Here is a 19,227-nt window from a genome sequence, read left to right as displayed (position 1 = left end):
CCACTGTAAGTACTACAGCTTTTAGCTATTTATTTACCTTTACTTTGTTGTTTGGCAATGTGAACATCAGTTACAGTGGCTGTTCTGTGTTCACAGTGTTTTTGAATCACATTTTCTCTTGTCACATCTACTACCACTTTCATGCTGTCTGATTCATTTATATCCCTCTTATTGGTTTAAAGTGTACGATTTTCTCATCATTCTCTCGTTAATAGGTTGCATGACCCAAAGATACTAGCCTTGCATCTATAAACGGAATCCTTTCTCTCATATAACATCGCGAATGAAATTCTACTCCTTACAAAATACAGTCAATAACTTGGCACACAAAAAATACCTTCCACAATCACTGTTAATACACACGAATTTGTATGTAAGAACACAACACAATTGCATACTTCTGCATGTGCCCTATCAGTTGTACTTCCATCAATTCACTCGCTAATAAACGAAAATACAAGTCAGCGTGATCTTATAGAAGGCACTGAAGTCATCGAATACAGCTGGTCTTTGCTTTAAACAAATCTGCCTTCCCTAGCGATAACAACAAACACTATTAAGCATTTCCTGGTGTAGGGTTTCCTTTAACCTTACATCCTTACCTATATGCCACAAGAAAATGAACTCCGAAAAAAAGTCATTCACCATGGAGGAATTACCTGAATGCAACGCACATTGGTAGGTGTGATGTACGTGTACAGAGAAGTAAATGATTACAACTTCAGAAAACTGGGCCATTTATTTAACAGAAGGAACTTCACAAATTAACGAAGTCGACAATGTGTTGGTCCAGCTCTGGCCCATATGCAAATAGTTATTTGGCCTCGCATTTATTGACAGAATAGTTGAATGTACTCCTGAGGGCTATGGTGCCAAATTCTGTCCAACCGGGGTGTTAGACCGTCAGAACCTGGCCTTGCTATAGGGCCCTGCTCATAATGCTCCAAACATTCTCAATTGAGGAGAGATCCGGCGACCTTGCTTTCCAAGTTATGGATTGGCAACCACGAAGACAAGCAGTAAAAACTCTCCCCGTGTGCTGGCGGGCACAATCTTGCTGAAAAGTAAGCCCAGGATGGATCGCCATTAAGGCATCGAAACGGGGCGATGTAATCGACATACTGATGTGCCGTAATGGTGTAGCGGATGACAACCAAAGGGATCCTGTTGTGAAATGAAATGACACTCCAATTCATCAGTTCTTGCTGTCGGGCCATACGGCGGGCGACAGTCATATTGGTGTTCCTCTGGCGTCTGCGATACTCGAGTCACGTGCTCGTTGGTCATCGGGGCTAATTTCGAAGCAAGACTCATCGCTTAAGGCAATTCTACTCCCGTCGATAAGATTAAAGGTCGAAGATATATCTGGAGAGTCTCCAGACAATGGTAGAATGTCAACCTCACTGTTGCCCACCATACGGCCGGACAACTAGGAGTGATTATCTGTCGTGCCATTTTTTTCACACCAGGATCCCTTTCGTTGCGACCCGCAGCACAAATACTGCACAGCCGTATGATACCGATATTCCACGCGCCGTTCTGCTGTCCTTCATCGCAAGCCATCCTGGGCTTATATTCAAGCAAGATAACGTCCGCTCGTAGCCGACGACAGTTTTAACTGATGTCTTCGTACTTGCCAAGTCCAGCCTACATCTACATCTAAATTTATACCCCGCAAGCGACCCAACAGTGTGTGGCGGAGGACACTTTACGAGCCACTGTAATTACCTCCCTTTCCTGTTCGAGCCGCGTATGGTCCGCGGGAAGAACGACTGCCGGAAAGCCTCCGTGCGCGCTCGAATCTCTCTAATTTTACATTCGTGATCTCCTCGGGAGGTATAAGTAGGGGGAAACAATATATCCGATATCTCATCCAGAAACGCACCCTCTCGAAACCTGGACAGCAAGCTACACCGCGATGCAGAGAGCCTCTCTTGCAGAGTCTGCCACTTGAGTTTGCTAAACATCTACGTAACGCTATCACGCTTACCAAATAACGCTGTGACGAAACGCGCCGCTCTTCTTTGGATCTTCTCTATCTCCTCTGTCAACCCGACCTGGTACGGACCACACACTGATGAGCAATATTCAAGGATAGGTTGAACGAGTGTTTTTGTAAGCCACCTCCTTTGTTGATGGACTGCATTTTCTAAGGACTCTCCAAATGAGTCTCAACCTGGCACCCAACCTTACCAACAATTAATTTTATATGATCAATCTACTTCAAATCGTTCCGCACGCATACTCCCAGATATCTTACAGAAGTAACTGCTACCAGTGTTTGTTCCGCTATCATATAGTCACACAATAAAGGATCCTTCTTTCTATGTATTCGCAATACATTACATTCGTCTATGTTAAGGGTCAGTGGCCACTCCCTGCACCAAGTGCCTATCCGCTGCAGATCTTCCTGCATTTCGCTGCAATTTTCTAATGCTGCAACTTCTCTGTATACTACAGCATCATCCGCGAAAAGCCGCATGGAACTTACAACACTATCTACTGGGTCATTTATATATACTATGAAAAGAAACGGTCCAATAACACTCCCCTGTGGCACGTCAGAGGTCGCTTTAACGTCTGTAGACGTCTCTCCATTGAGAACAACATGCTGTGTTCTGTTTGCTAAAAACTCTTCAATCCAGCCACACAGCTGGTCTGATATTCCGTTGGCTCTTACTTTGTTTATCAGGAGACAGTGCGGAACTGTATTGAACGCGTTCCGGAAGTCAAGGAAAATGGAATCTACGTGGAAGCCTGTATCTAATATTTTCTAGGTCTCATGAGCAAATAAAGCGAGTTGGGTCTCACACGATTGCTGTTTCCGGAACCCATGTTGATTCCTACAGAGTAGATTCTGGGTTTCCAGAAATGACATCATACGCGAGCAAGCTCGCCGGATTTCTCCCCAACTGAAAAGTTTCTAAGCATTATGGCAAGGCCCTCCAACCACCTCGGAATTATGACGATCTAACTCGTCGGTTGGACTGAGTATTGCACGACATCCGTCACGACGACATCCAGCAACTCGATCAATCAGTGCTAACCGAATAACCGGTTGCTTAAGGGCCAGACCTCGAACAATGCTTTATTGACTGGGTCAATGTGTGAAGCTCTTTCTCTTGAATAAATTACACTATATTTTTTTGGAAATTATAATCATTTGTCTGTCTGTAGGAGTACATCACATCTACCGATTTCCGACCCATTCGGTTAAATCCTTCGTGGCACGTCGTTTTTCTTAGAGTGTATGCAGAATGACTGGCTAGATCATAGTTTCCCAAACTGTGTTCCGTGGAATATTGTTGTTCTGTTAGGAGTGAATAAGTGCTGCACGAAAGACTATTAGTAACGTGGCGTGTTTGTTTGAACAGTATCCTTATTTTTCAAAATTTTACTATGATTTTTGTGTTATTGCTTATGATCTGAAACTGAAGTAATCACTGAATAAAATAAGTTTTCCTCATTTCCAAAATTTTGTTTATTTCATTAATCTTCAAATTAAACATCATGTTCAATCAAAGTACCAGGATTCTCAAAGCGTTCCATTAGAGGCAAACTTGGAGAACCCGTGCATTAAACACAATATGACTGATAGCCCTAATGTAGCCATGTTAAATAAATAAATAAACAACAAACTCTGCATTAAGAAAACAACGAAACGTGTGGGCCTAGGGCTGTTTTATTTTTATTTTTATTTATTTATTTTTTGAGCACTATGGGACTTAACTTCTGAGGTCATCAGTCCCCTAGAACTTAGAACTACTTAAACCTAACTAACCTAAGGACATCACACACATCCACGCCCGAGGCAGGATTCGATCTTGCGACCGTAGCGGTCGCGCGGTTCCAGACTGTAGCACCTAGAACCGCTCGGCCACCCTGGCTGGCGCTTCGGGTTGTTGCTGACGGTACCTGAGGGTGCGGCCGCGGCAGGAGGGCGGCGGCGAGGTGACGGTGTCGGCCAGGTGCTCCTGCAGGAACTGGTTGAGGTCTCCCAGCTGCGAGTACTGCACCACCAGGAAGGCGGGCGAGTCCTGCGGCGCGCTGGCGCCCAGCAGCTGGCACAGGTTGGGGTGCCGCAGCCGCCACAGCGCGCAAGCCTCCTCCTGCAGCCGGAGTCTGCCGAACGCCAAAGCACACGCTACTCACTCTCATCTTTCCCTCTACTAGAAAATGCAGCGAAACATAAAACTAAATTATCTAATGCCTGGAACTAAATCTCGTTACGTGGCTTCAACGCTTGTAGTTATACAAGAGCGTTCAGTACGTATTGCAATTCTTTTTCCTTTTCTCGGCCAACGTTCGTTGAAAAAATGTAGAGTTTGGTGTGAGACACTTTGAAATATTCCTGCTTGAGCCCCTATAGTTTCATGAAGTTACAAAAGATGGTTGCGCTACATGTAGTCTTCAAAATGGCGTCTTTAACGGAGGAACATTACAAGCAGAGAGCGGCAATCGCGTCTCTTCGGGTGCTCCCAGAATGTCTACGCGGACTAGTCAGTGGACGTAAGCCCGATGAGTCGTTGGATAAAGCGTCTGTCATCATTGGATCAAGGTCGCTCAAACTGTCCCATGTGCTGGCCGGCCGCACACAGTTGTGACTCCTGCAATGTTGGAACTTGCGGACACTCTCATTTTAGGCCATTGACGGATCTCAATCGAGCACCTTGCTGTAAAGCTGGAAGTCTCTGTTGGTAGTGCTCACTCACTCATCCACCAATTGGGGTAATCAAAGGTGTGTGCCCGTTTAGTTCCTCGCCGCCTAACAGAAGACCATAAAGAGCGACGAAGGACCACTTGTGCAAAACTGATTACACATTTCTAGGCTAATCGTGACAAACTTTTGTTGAAACTCGTCACTGGCGACGAAAGGTGGGTTCATCACTGCGAACAGGAAACAAAATACCAATCCATGGAGTGGCACCACACCAACTCTCCTCCGAAGAGAGTTCATCCACAACCCTCCTACGAAGAAAAGGTTCAAAGCCACACCCTAAGACGGTGAACGTATGGCGAATATCTTCTGGGACTCTGAAGGGCTTATTCTGTGTGATTTCCTCCACCATGGAGTAACGACCAACTCTGTAACGTCTTGTGCTACCCTCATTAAATTTAAAAAACGACATCAGCGTGTTCGTCGTCACAAAAAATTCAAGCTAGCAAGCTTCTCTCTCTCCATGATAACACAAGTCCACAAACCAGTCTGCGCATCACAGAGGAGCTGACAAAACTTCATTGGAGTGTTTCTCACGATCCAATGTACAGCCTGTATGTCGCAGACTTCCTTCTCTTTTGCCCAAAGAAAGGTGTACTCCGCAGGAATAGGTACGCCGATACAGCACGGTGTCAGGTCTTCTCATTGAATTGAAATAATGTTGACTGAAGGGCTTATTCTGTGCGATGTCCTCCACCATGGAGCAACGATTAACTCTGAAGCATCTTGTGCTACCCGCAGTGAATTTAAGAATCGACTTCAGCGTGTTCGCCGTCACAAAAAGGCAAGCAAGCAAACTTCTCATTCTCCATGATAACACAAGGCCACAAACCAGTCCGCGCATCCTAGAGGAGCTGACAAAACTTCATGGTAGTGTTTCTCACGATCCAATGTACAGTCTGTGTCTCGCAGACTTCCTTCTCTTTGGCGCAAGGAATAAGTACGCCGGAATAAGTACGCCGATACATCAAGGTGGCGTCAGGTCTTCTCATTGAACGGAGATTATGTTGAAAACGCTCTTGCACCGAAAAGTTGCTGAATAGTACGGTGTATTGTACTCCTGACTCTAAAAAGCCAGCTTTCATAAAAAAAAAAGTGTTGCCTTACCGAACGCCCCTCTTACGTAAGAAGCACCATCCTTGTAAGCCACCCGTATCGCTCATTTTCGGGAGGGTCACAATGACAGACGAGTGCCTTAACATTGCACCTGTTGTCATTGAGGTTCTGATCAACTCCAGACCTCTTGTACAAGCTGACGGCGATCTCTACACTTCCTTGATTCGAACGCTTTTTCTTATTGGAAAAGAACTGAACGTAGTACCTAACTGTGCGTACCGCTACGACGACACAGGCCCAAGGAAGCAGTACCATTACCGACAGAAACTTACGCATGACTTCTGGAAGCGATGGGAGATGAAATACCTTACATAACTGCCGTTTCCTTGAAGTTAACAAGAACAAAGGAACCACAGTGCCAAGATTAGGTCATATGTCTCTGTAACACGACGATATCCATTGCAGCCATATGTGGATATGAGCCCATGTTGAGCAAATGAGGACCAGATGGAAAAATATGTACCCCGTTGTGTATGCTCCTAATGGCATCGCAGTTGCACCCTCCATTCAGCTGGTAATCCTCTTTAAGAATGGAGAGGATATGGTGTACCTGATAATATCTGTGTTTAGTTTGTATTTATCTGACATTTTATTACGCTTTTGTATCCCCGCTCTTTGCAGTTAATAGAACGCAGCATTCAACGAAGTGTCAGCTGTTCTTAATGGACATTTGACTGTTTTATATACGCGATACCGCTACAGAACTCTTCGGATTAAAATCAGATGTACCTAGCCGTTATCTACACCTACTCATTTACCAACCGGCACCATGTAACAGTTGAAAATGTGACAGGTCGTAACATTTTGTTGCTAAAATTAACACGAACATCGAAGGGAGACTTCGCAAACGCTCTGAGAACCATTGACTCCTGTTCAGCCGTACGGCTCATAGTTCTCACATTCACTTAGCAGGTATTCACTTTGGGCAGACCCTGCACAATGTATCTGGTAAGCTTATGCCTGTGCCTGTTCAGCGGCTCCAAGTGCGAAACATCACTCGACCTCATGTGAGAAATCATCAAGTGCTTGCTCGACTTTGGACAAAATATAGAAAAATTAGTCTCTTCCAATACAGGATATCATTCAGCAAGGTTATATTAAGCAGCTGAAAACTAGCCACTAGACCTGCTATCATCCTGTTATCCCGCGCTATCCATCCAGTGACTGAATAGCTATCGGAATATTCATCTTCACCCCAGCAGGTCCTTAAGAATGTAGAAGGCAACCATCTGTCATCTGGGCTTCAGTCATCCTCATGTCACATCCTGTAAACGGAACTGTCACACATGGAACAGGGAGTATATCTACTTCTGTCTACAGCTGAGCTTGGCGAGACACTCTCCAGGCTGTGACTGGAACGAGATGGCGCAGATAGCGCCCTAAGTAATTCAAAACTGTCCTTTAAGTGATTTCGCCAGCTCCTTATCAGAACTACGAGTACTTCAAGCTGAGTATAAAGCAACTGGGTGGTTGGAAAAACTGGACATCAATCTTTCATTATTATCTTTCGTTTATTTAAGTGGTTGTTTATAATTTCATTGTTTATGACTAAATATACTGATATTTGTGACTGTACAAGAGCATCAAGTCGTGAATAAATTGCGTGGAAGCGTAAGGTTGATAGTGGTAAGCAGGAGGTAATTAACCCCTCACTAACTCATTTACCCATTTATAAAGAGAGGAACCACTACCTACGCATTCCTGTAAAACAGCGCGGTTTCTGGCCAAACATCTCTTCCGATATCAACCTCCTGAACATGAGCCATTTCAAGGGTTGAATAAGCGAAAAATCCATTAATTTTGGGTAATTATCCTCAAATCAAACTCTTACCACGGATGGAATTCTGGTTTCATCTTTGAGCTATCCAACAACGCTGTCTCTGTCAGCATTAACAACACCAACTCCAGGAAGACCCTTCCCACTGCGAGTGTGCTCCATGACGCTGAGCTTCTGTACGCCATTCGGTCCTGCCTCAGGCCCCTCCCGCCGCTTATCTCTTTTACATGTCGTCTTCTTCGCCATCAGTTCCAACCTCAGAAATCTCAGCAGTCCCTCCATCTTCAGTTCCTCCATCTTCAGTCCCTCCATTTCAAGTCCTGGAGCAATCCACTGATCCTAATCAGAAATCCTTCTAAAACAAAATGCCTTGAAATAGCTTTGACAGTCAATAAATATGGAATTTACAAACTACCTGAAAGAAAGACCACAAGAGAATAAATATACTAACCCCTCGACCACCGGGATTAATCCTCGACTATTTTCCATACCTACAAAATCTTAATCTTGGCTATCCTCATCTATCGGGTAACCTGTATACCTGTTCTTGCAACGTTCTATTATTCCTCGCAAACCCCTCAGTTATGCTTCCTGCATATTTTCACCCTCTCCTACAAAAATCATTTAGCAGTTAAGTTATACCTCTCCCATATAGAATACTTCTCCATTTCTCACGACCTCAAATTCAATCACACATAGTATGAGGCCGTATTGATAACAACATATCTTAGACTCTACGTGCACGTACATTCCATATATTCTCTTGCTATCGGAAATTTATATCACTTGTCCATTTTATCTCTTCTGTAAAATGTACCCCGTTTCTCCCTTTCTCTCTCCCAAACAAAGGATCCCATTAATTCCCCAATCTCTCTTTTCTACCTCAAGTCACCTACCAACCAACCTCCCAGATTACCCCAATATCATCAGTATTCTGACTGGTTTGGTGCGCCATAACACGTTCTCCTGTACCAGACACCACATGCACTCAAAGTTGTCAGTTACGTGTCGAATTTCTTCCAGTCGCTGTCTTCTCCTACAGTTTTCAATCCCCACTGATCCCTCTAGTATCATGTAAGATTCCGCTGACGTTTGAGTACATGTGATGTCATTGTGCGCTTTCTTCTTGTCAGTGCTTTCCATACGACTCTTTCTTAGCCGATTCGGCTGACAGCTTCCGCATGTCTCTTCTTAAATATCCACTTAATTGTTAATACCCATCTACGAGTATATCTTCACATCTTAAACATCTCAATTCTGTTCCTTCCCAGTTTACTCTCGGTGCATTAAGAACCCTTATATAATGCTATGTTGCAAACGTGCATTCTCAGAAATTTCTTTCTTTTATGCTAAGTTTAGTTCTTTTGGCGAGGAATGCCCTCTTTGCCTGTGCTAGTCTGACTTTTGCATCGTCCTTCCTTCACACGTCAGATGTTATTTTGCTTCCAAGGTACCGGAATGTCATCATTTTATCAAATTCATGGACACTACATCGAGGTGCCGGAAGTTATGAGATAGTGATATGCACATGTGCAGATGGCGGTAGTATCGTGTACACAAGGTGTAATCGGCCAGTCCATTGGCGGAGCTATCATCTGCACACAGACGATTCATGTGAAATGATATCCGACTTTATTATGGCCGCACAACGTGAAGTAACAGAGTTGGAACGTGGAATGATAATTACAGCTAGACGCATGGGACATAACATTTCGGAAACCGTTAGCGAATTCATTCTTACGAGACCCACAGTGTCAACAGTGTGCCGAGAATCCCAGATTTCAGGCATTATCTCTTTGAACGGACAAAACAGTAGCCGATGGCCTTCACTTGACGACCGAAGCACCTGCTTCTGCGTAGAGTTGTCAGTCCTAAGAGACAAGCAACATAGAGTGAAATAACAGCAGAACAAATGTCAAACGCACAACGAATGCATCCTTTGGGATAGTGCGGCGAGATATGGAGTGCATGGGCTACGGTAGCAGACGACCGACCCGAGTCCCTTGTGTCCCTTGGGTAAAAGGGGGTCCAACACAATGTTCGAAGGTGTCCCTTGACTTTCGTCAATTCAGTGTCAATTTGATGTTATACATATCGCTGATCTCATTTCTAATACAGAGCATTACTTTCGTCTTTCTTCAGATTGTCCTCAATCTGCACTGAAGCGGTAATGAAATTGGCGTAGGCATGCGTATTCAAATAAAGAGATATATAAACAGGCAGAACACGGAGCTGCGATCGGCAACGCGTATATAAGACAACAAGTGTCTGGCACAGTTGTTAGATCGGGTACTGTTGCTACAGTGGCAGGTTATCGAGATTTAAGTGAGTTTGAATGTGATGTGATAGTCGGCGCAAGAGCGATGGACACAGCTTCTCCGGGGTAGCGATGAAGTGGGGATTTTCCCATACGACCATTTCACGTGTGTACCGTAAATATCTGGAATCCGGAAAAACTTCAGATCTCCGACATCGCTGCGGCCAGATGAAGATCCTGCGAGAAAAGGACCAACGACGGCTGAAGAGAATCGTTCAATGCGACAGGAATGCAATCCTTCCGCAAATTTCTGCAGATTTCAGTGCTGGGCCATCAACAAGCATTAGCGTGCGAACTATTCAGCTAAGCATCATCGATATGAGCTTTCGGGGCCGAAGGCCTGCTGATGGACCCTTTATGACTGAACGACTTTCAAACCGTATCGAGCGGACGGACGTGGAAGGGGAAGGAGACACCATCATGAATCCATGGACCCTGCATGTCAGCAGGGGACCGTTCAAGCTGGTGAAGTTATGTAATGGTGTGGAGCGTGTGCACGTGGAGTGATGTTGGACCCCAGATACGTCTAGATACGACACTGACAGGTGACACGTATGTAAGCATCTTGTCTCATCACCTGCATCCAATCATGTCCATCGTGCATTCCGACGGACATGGGTAATTCCAGCAGTTCATTGAGGCACCCCACACGTCCAGAACTGCTATAGAGTGGCTCCAGGAGCACTCTTCTGAGTTTAAATACGTACTTCCGCTGGTCACAGAACTCTCCAGACATGAACATTATTCAGCATTTCTGGGTTTCCTTGCAACGTGCAGTTCAGAAGAGATCTCCACCCCCTCTTACTGGTTGGTTGGTTGTTTCGGGGAAGGAGACCAGACAGCGAGGTCATCGGTCCCCCCTCGTACTCTCACGGATGTACGGACAGCCCTAAATCACTACTTCAGACACTAGTCGAGTGCATGCCTCGTCGTATTGCGGCACTTCTGCGTGCTCGCGGCGGCCCTACACGATGTTAGGCACGTGTACCGGTTTCTTTGGCTCTTCAGTGTATATTCTGGACTTATTCGTATACTATTTACGTCCTAGTGAGGTGAAAGCCGGAAACACTGTCTGAGGTCATTTTTATTGTTCATCCGTTCTCATCCTTCCTTTACCGAGTTCTAAATACTGCACATCACCCGCCTTTCCCTATGATTTACTCATATTATATTATTCCGGAAGTCTTATGTTTTGTCTCGAGTCTCATCAATTCTACACACCAACCTGCATAGATTTTCAGCTACTGCTCTTTCCCAACGATTTTAGAAGTTCCGAAGGTATGTTTTCTATTTCTTCCACGTTATTTGGTATCAGGCCTTCGAAAACTCTGTTAAATTCTAATACTGAATACCTTCGGTCTCCAATTTCTTCTTCCATCACGTGTTCATGCAAGTCCTCCACATGGCATCCGCTGTCTGCGTTATCGTCCTTACTTTTGTTTTCCCCGAAAGCTGTTTTGACTTTTCTGTACGATGACCTCGGAAGATAATTTATTTTCAGTTTCTTGGTTTTCTTACTGCAGATCTTGCGCCTGGGCTATCTCGCACTTCCTGTTTAAGTGACTTACATTGATGTATCCGTCTGTTTTCCTAAATATTTTTCGTTGATCAGTCGAAGAATATTTTCTGTTACCCACTGCTTCGTCACAGTTACCTTCCCTGTACCTATAAACCTACAAAGTCACCCTCTTTCTCCTAATTTAACGGTTAGCAATTTCGATGCTTACCAACTAATGCAGTATCGCACAGAGCAACTCTTAACATCGTGACCGTTTCAGGATCACCTCTTTTGGAAGACCACAACTGTGTATGATCCTGTTCATAAATCGTCAATGAATATCATTATAATAAGAATTAGCTTGAATCTTTTATTCTTTTATATATTTTATGTTATCACTAAACAGTACAATGTGGTATGGCTTTCAACCGACCTCATCCCGCTAAGGGAATAGTGCAGTTATAGTGTGATAAAGAAACTAGGGTATTCAACGTTCTTCAGTCGTGTCTAGGTGTCACTTAGCAGTCCAACTGTATTGGGGGGGGGGGGGGGGGGGGGGGTTCAATCGTAAATTATAGACAGATCATCAGAAGTGGTCAGATGGTTCAATAATACGTATTGTGTTATTCAGAGACGTAGGTGCAGCCTCATAGGTTTTTGAAATTCCTCATGAGCTGTATAATCGAAAGTAGATTATACACAAATACCACAAAGCTCTCTCGAAACCTTTTCTACTCTTTAAATCGTCTTAAAAATGATGAATGGTTTCAATGGGTCTTGCATATAAGATTTTACAAATATCCGTAATTACCCCACTTAATGATATATTACAACTTAATTTACAAAAGAGGCCGCAGAAATAATAACGTCACTCCAAAAATTGTGCTAGGTGGTTCCCAGTAAGTGTCGTATTCAGACGTCGGTGAGCTAAGGAAGACGTATCAAGATTTCTCAACTTTCGACAACGCCATCAGTTTATCGATCATATTAATTTCTGTGAAATATTGAAAATAATTTTTTATTTATATATTTCATGTGAACAAAGTCATATTTAAATAATTCCATTATTTACGATTTATATAGCTGTAATCCATAATATGAAGTTGATATTGCTGCTATAAACGTTGCCTGACAAGAATGTGGAACAACCAGAGGGGAGAAGGAAACGAAATGAAATACCACCGTCTGGGAGGACATATGATAACATTTCAGTGGTCAGAAAATCGAGTCAAATTTACAAGCGATTTTGCTGTATGAGCCCTTTCAACAGTATGAGCTTGCACCTCCTCTGACCTGCATGCTGCAACTGAATCGGTTGGGAAGGGTGTCAAAGATACTGTATCATCTCCTGACAAATTCTACGCTCGAGCTGGTCTCACACACGATCTATCGAAAACAGCTGTGGAGATCTTGCTGGCCACGGGAGTAGGCCAACATCAACGAAACAGTTCACAGAATAACGTGCCACGTGCAGGCAAGCGCTCTCCTGCCAGAAAGTGGCATGAGAGATAAAACATGAGGACGCTGGATGTCTGTGACGTATCATTCAGCCGTCCGAGCTCTGTCAGTCACTACCAACCGTTAACTGAAATCACATTCTAAGGCTCCTCACACAGGAGTAACGCCGCTCTGCCTTTCCAAAACACTGGAATAGTTAGACCTCTCTGCAGATAGACACCATATTCACCGACGTTAGTTGTCCGGCGTAGTGCAGTTGCAGATTCAACGCTGAACACAATGCGACGCCATTCATTACGAGTCCTCTGGGTCACACACCACTCCAAACGCAGCCATTTCGTGTAATGGTGTCAACGGGAGCCAACAAATGGGAGGGTAATTCCCTATTCCGGCTGCTGCCAACTTGCAGTCAATAACGTGGGATGACACAAAATGTTGAAGGAAATCCTTTAGTTGTTTTCGGATGGAAAGCGCAGTCGTGAAAGATGTGAAGGGGTCGCGATGTGCTTGGTGCATAATGTGGCGATCCTCCTTCCAGGTGGTCAGATAATGTTCGATTAGAACCTTGACAAACATGCCTGCCCTCACTTTCTAATTAGTCCAACGTAGGATAATTGTCACATCCAAATGTAGCACATATCCGGAAGCCGCATAATTCCATCATCCGTCCCGAATAAAGATCTACGATGAGCACCAGTTCAGACTCTTATCAGGTGTCGAAAACGCAGTCTCACATTAGAACGCGACTTCTCCATGACCTTCACAGTGATCACGCATGTCATGATGTCGCCGGTGCCCTTATATACCCTACCAGGCCTGCTTACAACAAACATGAATAACAGTAATGCACTCTAGTGGCCATTCTTTCTGCCATTGAGAATTGCTACTCCTACTCTTCACGTACCAGAGGACGATTTGTACGTGTCAGAAGCTACATTGACATCGAGCATGTCTCGTGGTTACTTCATTGTTTCTGTGAGGCGGTGTATTTGTAAATAAAATAGTCTAAATAGCGCTGCTTAACAGCTAGTTTGTAGTACCTTACAGCTTCCGAAGCATTCGGTCGAAGGAATTTCACAGCCACAAGTTTGCACGTGCAGAGATTCTTGTCGAGAACTTCTGGAAACTGCTTCACTTCGCATAAGTGTACCTGCAACAGACAAAACGTTTCAATGAACCATTAATCCTTAATTCAGACAATTAACTACAGATTCCATTGATTGGAATACTGAAGGGTCATTCACGTATAGACTTCATAAACGAAGCTGCAATGCCATTCTCTTTGTTGCACTTATTCTTTCACAAAGAAAACTGTTAAGAATTACTGAATAGAAAAACCAGTCATTAATTTAGGATAAAAGTTTTCAACTAATTATGTGTTGATAAACTTGCAAAATTTTATCATGTAATATTTTTGTGATATATTACGCTTTTTCGGCAACAAAAAGTCTAACCAGAACGTTACTTGAGTTACCTGTCTGTCTTAATATTGCTGACAGTTAATTTGAATACGAACAAGGTACGAGTTCAGCTCATCATTGATCTTAAAGACCAGAACACGTACCATGATAAGATGTGCCCGTAGGAGTACATCACCAAGAAGTAAAAGATTTTAGACCTCTAATACAATTATTGTGAATTTCTCTGCCGTTGTGCCTCTGTATGCATGAATTATCTAGAAATGTAGGGAATACGTGGTATCATGTGAAACTGAGATGTTGTTTCGCTGAAGAACGTGTAATACACTCCTGGAAATTGAAATAAGAACACCGTGAATTCATTGTCCCAGGAAGGGGAAACTTTATTGACACATTCCTGGGGTCAGATACATCACATGATCACAATGACAGAATCACAGGCACATAGACACAGGCAACAGAGCATGCGCAATGTCGGCACTAGTACAGTGTATATCCACCTTTCGCAGCAATGCAGGCTGCTATTCTCCCATGGAGACGATCGTAGAAATGCTGGATGTAGTCCTGTGGAACGGCTTGCCATGCCATTTCCACCTGGCGCCTCAGTTGGACCAGCGTTCGTGCTGGACGTGCAGACCGCGTGAGACGACGCTTCATCCAGTCCCAAACATGCTCAATGGGGGACAGATCCGGAGATCTTGCTGGCCAGGGTAGTTGACTTACACCTTCTAGAGCACGTTGGGTGGCACGGGATACATGCGGACGTGCATTGTCCTGTTGGAACAGCAAGTTCCCTTGCCGGTCTAGGAATGGTAGAACGATGGGTTCGATGACGGTTTGGATGTACCGTGCACTATTCAGTGTCCCCTCGACGGTCACCAGTGGTGTACGGCCAGTGTAGGAGATCGCTCCCCACACCATGATGCCGGGTGTTGGCCCTGTGTGCCTCGGTCGTATGCAGTCCTGATTGTGGCGCTCACCTGCACGGCGCCAAACACGCATACGACCATCATTGGCACCAAGGCAGAAGCGATTCTCATCGCTGAAGACGACACGTCTCCATTCGTCCCTCCATTCACGCCTGTCGCGACACCACTGAAGGCGGGCTGCACGATGAGCGGAAGACGGCCTAACGGTGTGCGGGACCGTAGCCCAGCTTCATGGAGACGGTTGCGAATGGTCCTCGCCGAAACCCCAGGAGCAACAGTGTCCCTAATTGGCTGGGAAGTGGCGGTGCGGTCCCCTACGGCACTGCGTAGGATCCTAAGGTCTTGGCGTGCATCCGTGCGTCGCTGCGGTCCGGTCCCAGGTCGACGGGCACGTGCACCTTCCGCCGACCACTGGCAACAACATCGATGTACTGTGGAGACCTCACGCCCCACGTGTTGAGCAATTCGGCGGTACGTCCACCCGGCCTCCCGCATGCCCACTATACGCCCTCGCTCAAAGTCCGTCAACTGCACATACGGTTCACGTCCACGCTGTCGCGGCATGCTACCAGTGTTAAAGACTGCGATGGAGCTCCGTATGAAACGGCAAACTGGCTGACACTGACAGCGGCGGTGCACAAATGCTGCGCAGCTAGCGCCATTCGACGACCAACACCGCGGTTCCTGGTGTGTCCGCTGTGCCGTGCGTGTGATCATTGCTTGTACAGCCCTCTCGCAGTGTCCGGAGCAAGTATGGTGGGTCTGACACACCGGTGTCAATGTGTTCTTTTTTCCATTTCCAGGAGTGTATAATCCTTCCGCTGATGTCATGCGATTTGTTACAACCACCGTCCGCCATTCTCAACTATCCCTGATTGTTGGTACAGGTGATCCCCTGGTCTTGGTTTAGCTGTGATTGTTGAAACTCCCCATCGCTCCACCCTCAGATTTAGTGGTAAGACGGCCCAATGGACTGACCGTCAATAACTCATCACAGACCAAGCATGAAAACAGGAAGGTGTACTAAACTGTGAAGAAAAGCAAAGTAGAAACAGTGGACGGTCCAAGAACTACAAGTACATTAAAGAGCAGCATGCAATAGCATCAGCGTCGCGGGTGAGTGGTCACGATGTTGGATTGTTTTGCGAGCGAACCATTCTCGAAACTCACTCTTAGTAAGACCAAACTAACTTCGCCACTCTTAAGTACCGATACGAGTAGTTATTTTATGGACTACTCTTCTCTTTTGTGAAAAGAAGCGATAGAATATGGCCAAATACACTTAGGGAAAACTGACACTCAGTTCAGACAGCATCCAGTGTTCTTCTGAGAAAACTCTTCACTTCGTTGAGAGTAGTAAGAGTTCCAAATCAGGTTAAATACAGTTATGCGATAATTAACCACTGAAACTGCTAGAAAAAAAATTATCCCTTGCTTCTAACATTATTTACATTGAAGGCAAGCTGCTTTGATTTCTAATGATCTCAACGTTCTATCATTATATTTAAAATCTCTTCAGTCTCATCCTCTATCCGTCGCAAATCATATCTGTCAACCGGCTTTATGTATTGCTAGTCCGTTTCTCAAGTCATCACCTCCACTAAGACTTCTAGCATTTCACCTGAAATCTTATGCGTCCGCGAAACCTGTACATCGGAATTCTATAGATCATATCTCTACACTGACAGTGGACCACTAATGCTTCTTCCAGCTTAATAAAACTTCTATTTCCCCCTCCACACAGCCGACCAGTGTGGCCGAGCGGTTGAAGAAGCTTCATTCTGGAACCATGCGACCGCTACGTTCGCAGGTTCGAATCCTTCCTTGGGCATGGATGTGTTTGATGTCCTTAGGTTATTTAGGTTTAAGTAGTTCTAAGTTTTAGGGGACTGATGACCTCAGATGTTAAGTCCCATAGTGCTCAGAGCCATTTGAACCATTTTTCCATTGGGAAACTCCTGCTCAATGCAGGAAACTATTCTTCCTACAGGTTACGAGTATAAGCCCTACCTCCTTACTCCTCTTGTCAACGCTCTGTTAGCCAAATACCTATCACCCACTTCATAAAATCCACGCCCCATATTACTGGCTGCGTTGCTTGAAGGGTGCTGATCTTGCTACAAACAGGCTAGCTCGAAGGCGTGGGAGTCAAATGACAAACACGATTTACGGTTTCATTGAATGAAATCCTCAGCCAATATTCCTTAAATATCTGTGAAAGTGTACTGTTATAACGGAAACGTCACCTCAGTAGATAAGCAAGCTGAACGAACTACCCGAAGATTTTTGGAAGTAACCCACACCGAAATTCCCGTAAAGAGTCTTACTAAAATGTTAGTGATCCTGAATCAGATCGGCAGCATGCGTTCGTTGTTCAGGAACGCACTTCCGAAATTATTCTGTGTGTTTACTTGGAAATAGTTCCTTCAGTAGCAGGGCGTAGAATAAAACTGCCGTTGAACATGTTATTGGCTCGTTTATTGATAGTGTTCCTAAATTTTCTTATTCGTGGAAAGGCTTTGAAAGACGTTGCTGCTTGGCAATCTTCAAGTCTTTTACAGTACGCTACGTGAAAGCTGCTACTTAATACTTCATTTCAAATAATTTTATCATGATTTGTAGCATTACAGGCAGCCTGTTTTGTGCATTTGACGAATTAGTGTGCCGCTCTCAAAATGTGGTGCATGTTCGATGAAGATAGTCCACACACAATGGTTTCAACCACGCTCCGTTGACATATGTACCCTGCTGGCCATCGGAACTGCAATATTCAGGAGACAGAGTGCAGCAATCGGCAAACTGGCACAAATGAAACTGAATATCCTAGTGAGTAGTATTTAAGTGCAAACACACTACGTTGACTGAACGCCATCTACAGTCAATACATAAGGAAGGATTACGCAGCCAGAAATCATTTCTGAATGTTTGTTAATTGAGAACACACCGTTTTATGCTTCTGGTAAGGAGAAGGAACATCTACTATCATGTGTAACGAGTTTTGCCACAGGACCGCGCTTTATGGTTCCGTGATATTGCTGCACAAGTTGGTCGGGATCCCGTGACGGTCATGTGGTTATCTAATCTGTCGGTTCAGGAGTGTCATACACAATGCCATGCAAGATTTCAATGGTCCCACTCCGCTAGCTCCTAAGAGGAGAAACATATTGTCCACCAAGCCGTGCAGGAGATGAACGAATGTTCCGAGAGTCCATTCGCCATCGTCACAGGGGCCAATCGCATGGTGTCGTATTATGGGCTACTCAGTACACAACTCAAGGTATTAGCACAGTAGCTAATTTTGACAGCACACATTATACAATGCTGGATACAAAAATTCAACAGTCTCAAGGATTGTGTTCAGTGGCATCACGGCAGAATATGTGCATAATGAGGGGTTGCATTGTTAGTGTTTCAAGTGTAACGGTCATCGGGGATCAGATGGCGCTCAGGCGAAGTGTCTGTGCGCCCTCTGTTTTGATGCTGCAGGCAGTAACTGTGCTAAGAGGTGAGCAGTTTTGCAACATTCATTCTAAGCTACAGCCATGCACCACCGACGAGTACGCACTCGTCTTGAATAGCTTAAGCCATCTGAATGGGGTAGACTGTGGAGCTGCGTGAAGATGGATGGACCTATCGACGAATTGCTGTACATGTTGTGTAACAGGCATCGGTTGTGTGTTGGAACTTTCAGCTGTGGTCTGTGGAACATTCTCGCACCTATAGACCAGGTTCTGGACATTCGCGTAGTACACGCGCACGTTACGATCGAAGCATTGGGGGAGCAGCAGTAGCTGACCGAATACCATCAACGGACGAAATCTGCGCCCACATGTATCACCTACGGTGTCATCAAGGACCATTAGGAACCGTCTGCTTGCCACAGGACTAAGAACACATACGCATCTGGCCAGGTTACTCAAGACAGCTCCCTGCCGCCGTTGGATAAGCAGCTGCAGCAGCAAGTCGTATACTCCTAGCTCACTCATTTGTTACATAG

General features: G+C 44.9%; 1 protein-coding gene across 1 annotated transcript in view; it reads right to left on the bottom strand.

Annotated features, from left to right (window-relative positions):
• LOC126412947 (discoidin domain-containing receptor 2-like) overlaps window positions 1–19,227 on the bottom strand; it is an 813,081-nt gene that overhangs the window by 8,871 nt on the left and 784,983 nt on the right. Inside the window, exons 14-15 of the mRNA XM_050082842.1 lie at window positions 13,924–14,033; window positions 3,916–4,122 (exon numbers count right to left, since the gene is read on the bottom strand). Coding sequence (XP_049938799.1) covers window positions 3,916–4,122; window positions 13,924–14,033 — 317 coding nt within the window. The remainder of the gene's footprint in view (window positions 1–3,915; window positions 4,123–13,923; window positions 14,034–19,227) is intronic.

This window comes from Schistocerca serialis, chromosome 1 (assembly GCF_023864345.2).
Source record: "Schistocerca serialis cubense isolate TAMUIC-IGC-003099 chromosome 1, iqSchSeri2.2, whole genome shotgun sequence".
Lineage (NCBI taxonomy): Eukaryota > Metazoa > Arthropoda > Insecta > Orthoptera > Acrididae > Schistocerca > Schistocerca serialis.
The sequence above is the reverse complement of the archived record's forward strand: the minus strand, read 5'-3'. Positions and strand labels throughout refer to the sequence as shown.